The sequence below is a fragment of the Chaetura pelagica genome, unplaced genomic scaffold (assembly GCF_000747805.2).
Source record: "Chaetura pelagica isolate M959 unplaced genomic scaffold, ChaPel_1.0 scaffold356, whole genome shotgun sequence".
NCBI lineage: Eukaryota > Metazoa > Chordata > Aves > Apodiformes > Apodidae > Chaetura > Chaetura pelagica.
Window position 1 is genome coordinate 7151369 of NW_009953964.1, and position 4580 is coordinate 7155948.

Sequence of the window (4580 nt, forward strand, 5' to 3'; positions counted from 1 at the left end):
CAGCTGCGACTTGAGGTAACTTGGAGAGGCAGTAGAAGAAAGGAGTGGAATGCCCATGTCCTGGGCTGCTTGGTCAGTTGGGCTTTGCAGAGCCACCCTCTTTGGGACATGACTGGCAAAGAGAAAATAAACAGGTGGAGGTCAATACAGCGTGGGAGGTGGGGGGAGAGTTTACATAAACAGGAGGTTGTAAACACAGGGAGATAACCAAAGGCCTCCCTCTTCTGCAGCTCCCTGTCCAGCCTGGGTGAGATCTGCACCAGAAAATGCAGCAGATCTTGAAAGGCTCTGTCGTTGGGGAAAAATGGCTGGTGGAAAAAGCTCTGCAGGCATCTCACTTTTAGGGTCATAGCATGGATTGTCCTAGTGGGCAAGGCAGGAACCTGAGGCTGAGCACTGTGTGCCTTGGATGAGGCAAAGGACAGCAGGCACAGTATGTTGCTGTGGTGAGGTTTTCTAGATCTGAGTTCTTCCTGTAGGTCCTTGACAGGTGTTGGCTGTTCTGTCCCTTTAATCTACTTCCTATTGCAAGCTATTCCCTAAATTAAATAGTTTAGTTGGAAGAGAATTGCTTTGGTCTTGACAGAATATGCTGTGTCTATCTGTTTTAACTGCAGATTTAGTTTGCAAATAATACCTGCTTTCCGAGAAGGTTCAGGTGTCATTTCTCTGGACATTGGCAGCAATTCACTTGACCATGACAGCTTTTACAGTCTCACAATTAAGTTGTCAAGATAATTTTTTTTCCTGTCAGGAAGCATTAATTGATGATAGTCTTAGTTGGAATAAGCCCTGAGAGATGGATATTGTAATCAGGTTGGACAGAGGTCCTTATAGCTGAGGTCTGCATTGGTCCAAAGGTCTGGAGTCCTCAATACTTGATGGAACTGAGATAAGGGAGAGGAGACATCTGAGCTGCATATCAGGGAGAAGGAATGAGAACAAGATATATGAATAGAGATCTATCTAATGTCATTAATTAGATATGCTGGCAGTTGGGGAGAATTTAGCTCTGCAGATGCATGCTGCAAGCTACTAATATTAGCAGAGCTCCTGGATATGAAAACAAATAGAATTTTCCATTAGGTCATCCCCAAAATCGTGTTATTGTGGAGTTACTTTTCAAGTGAGAAAGAAGTTAGAGATGTCCTTCTCTTGGAAAATAAAACTGGGATGATTCAACACACCCTCACTCTGTTTAAGTTATGTTAAAAATAGACCTGCAACTAAGGATTTTTATTACCAAGTACAAAATTGGGAAGATTAGAAGTTAGTGAGAAATTTGGGGAATTTAGGATCCTAGTTGGGAAGACTGGGATTGACATAAATTCAGAGAGTTGGCAAAAATCTTCTGAAAGGATTAAAAAGTATTCAGGACAAATCCAGGTTTTGTTACCTTGATAGTCGACAAACCTTGAGGAGGAATTTGAAGAAAACTAAAGATATGAAGTGCAAAGGGATATAATGTATACAATGAAGTTTCAGGAAGGAAACCATGTGTGGGTGAATATCAATCTTTGTATAGTTGGCCTACTTCCTAGATAAAGGAAATACAGTACATCTAGTCTATTCAGGTATCAAAAGCATTTGGCCTCCTGCCCTGTGGGATGGTGTCACTTAGGGTTGGTGATGTGGGTCAGGAACTGGCCATGGGGGAGGTAGCAGCAGATCAGCAGAAGGTACCATAGGAGTTACTAAAGAACAGCCAAAAAATATGGATGTTAGGACCAAACAATTTTTCTCCTTGTTGTAGTACAAGAAAAGTTGGCACCTGGAGCAAAGCGCTGCGGAGTTTTTTGAAACAGGAGAAGAGCGGGATTTCTCCTGCAGAGCGCAGGGTGACCTTCTGGGCTGAAATTGCCTGGGCTCAAACTGAGATGAGATGTAGCAGGGAAGAGTACAAAATCGTGCTCTGACGTTAAATAACAAGGGTGTTGGCTGTCAGCTGTCAGCTCATTTGAAAGCTCTAAAAGAGGAGGAAAATCTAATTGCGTTGAGCCAGTTGCAGGGCAGATATGAGCCATCAATGTGTCTCAGCCATGAGAGGGGCAGCCCAGGGCAGGGGCAGATCCATCTGCGAGGAGAGGGGTCCTGGCATGCTTCCCACTCACAAAAAGTCCCTTCCTGGCATACACACCTATGTCAATCATTAGCTACAAATCTAGGGCTGGGTAAATAATTTTTTTGGCTTTGAACGCTGATGACAGACTTGGAGCATTACCTAATAAGGTGGGACCACTCAATACTGTGGTGTGCTATATATTCCTGCTCCTACCTGCACTCTTCCTCTCCCGCACAGAGAGCTAGCAGGCTGCACTGGGCTGGTGTCTCTGTCTGCCATGAAGATAACGGGGGTCTTCGTGAAGGCGGCTCTAGCCCTTTGCTGCTACTTGGGTGAGTATTTCCTGAGATGTCAGAGATTGATGAGCTGTATCAGAGCTGAGTTTTCGTTTCAGTAGAAGTATTTTGGTCTTGTAACATGGAGGAGAGCCTCATTCCATCAAGAAATATTCTTCCTGAGAGTGTGTAACAAAAAAATCAGAATTCAAGACAGGTTTCAGCAAATTTCATACAGGCAACTCTTTTCATCTTCTTGGTTTGTAGCAGCAAATTGCTGAGGGAGCAGTCACAGTGCAGGGGCTTGCACATGGGAGTGCTGGGTATAAGGACGTAAAAATGCAAATGTTAACTTCTAGGATGGGTCTGTAAGCTTACTGTGCTGTTGCTGGTAATTGAGGATATGTTTGGAGATGGACAGTGCCAGTGGTAAACCATCGTTTTAAGCACACAAGTCCAAATGTTTTGGAAGTCAAATATCAAATCATCGAAGTCCAAGAGTATCGAATTGAAATCCATCCCTTCTTATGGATAGGCTACTATGTGTTCTCCCCTGGTTTATCTACCCTCAGAAGTGCAAGGAAATGTAGTAACTTTTAATACATCCTATGGCCACTTACTGGCATAATGTAAAATTCCATATTTTCTTAAGCCAAACTAGTCAACAATAGTAACTGAACTGAATTTATTATAAAATAATAACTTACATATCTTCTCAGTATATCAATATGATTTTTTTCCTTTTTTTTTTTTCTTTTAGGTGCTGCCTTTGGAGTTGAGGTGAGTTACAGATCTGTTCCAAGTTTCTGGTAAAGCAGGAACAGTATGTAATTACCTGATGAGCAAGTGGATTAAGTCTAATGAAAGCTTGGCTGTTCAAATAATATTTGCCAGTGCATGAGTGAATATTATTGCCAATTTCATGGGAAAGTAAAAGATCTCCCACTTTTCACAATCTTTTCAGTTCATGAAATGAAATGAAGAAAGCGAGAAGTAATTAAACACCCCTATTGTATTAACTCTTACACATACTTTTGTTACTTCAAGCCAAAGACAGTAGTTGCCCTTCTCATGAGGAATACTATCTTAAGATGATAGCCTTGGAAAGCATCAATATCTGTGATTCTGATAGTTTTTCCTATACAGTAAGACTTGCAGAACTGTGTTCCTTGCATAGGTTTTCTATAGCTACATCACAGAGAGGAGAACAGCAGGGTCTGCGTGATGGATCTGTCTGCAGGTTCTTCCCACGCAGTTACAAGACTCCAGGAACTCCCCAGAGACTACAGCACGCTGGGTCTGTGAGCTGAGGGGCTCTGCTGAGCTGGGCTCCCAATTACCTACTGTCTTCATTAGACACTGCCTCACCCACAGTAATCCTTCCTCTGTGCCCTGCCTTCCCCGGACCCTGGCAGGAAAGCATGATCAGAAACTTCTGTAGAGAAGGCTCACTCCTCCTGACTGTCTGAGCAGATTCAAAATAATAACGCTAATTTTCCTCCTGACAGGAGCTGCAGGCCCTGTGGCTGCAGTGGGAGGCTGCATGGAGGTTTCTTTCTGTGTGGGAGCCAATGTTGGGGCTGATTCCGTGCTGCTTTTGCAGGTTGATTGCAGCCAGTATTCCAGTCACGTCACCAAGGATGGGACGGTCTTGATAATTTGCCCAAGGAACCTGAGTCCAGTCTGTGGCACTGATGGCAACACGTACAGCAACGACTGTGGGATCTGCTTCCACAATGGGTGAGTATTGCTGGAAACCCAGCAGACACTGCAGGGACTTGAGGCAAGGCTGGCAGCTCCATCCTCCAGAGATGGACTGCGTAGAGGATGCTCTCAGCAATCCACGACACAGGCCTGTTTTCTTCTAGTGAACATGGGACCAATGTGAAGAAGGCACATGATGGAAAATGCGAGCCAAAATCTATTGTGGTAAGACAAAGTCCATGGAAGACTTTAGCTGACTATAAAAGGGATCAGTCCAAACACCATACAAGGGGAAATCACAATGTGCACAGCTGGTCTGCACAGTCCAGGGGGAATTAAAATCTGATGGTGATCAAAGCTGAGAGGATATCTATGGACTGTCTGGTACCATGTCTCTGTGCTTTTCTAATTTAGACTTCTAGCCTCTCTAATTAATAATAAATTAAAATGTTGTGTTGGCTGAAGGTTGGGTCTCACCACCTGGATAGCTCCAAAAGGATCTTGTGAAGGACCTCACAAAGTGCAAATCACAGTGTTTC

The 4580-nt window shown here is 43.7% G+C and overlaps 1 protein-coding gene across 1 annotated transcript in view; it reads left to right on the top strand.

Moving 5' to 3' along the window:
• Positions 1 to 2339: 2339 nt before the first annotated feature.
• LOC104392577 (ovoinhibitor-like) overlaps positions 2340 to 4580 on the top strand; it is a 10315-nt gene continuing 8074 nt past the window's right edge. Inside the window, exons 1-4 of the mRNA XM_010001992.1 lie at positions 2340 to 2394; positions 3098 to 3117; positions 3941 to 4077; positions 4206 to 4266. Of these exons, the coding sequence (XP_010000294.1) occupies positions 2340 to 2394; positions 3098 to 3117; positions 3941 to 4077; positions 4206 to 4266 (273 nt within the window). The remainder of the gene's footprint in view (positions 2395 to 3097; positions 3118 to 3940; positions 4078 to 4205; positions 4267 to 4580) is intronic.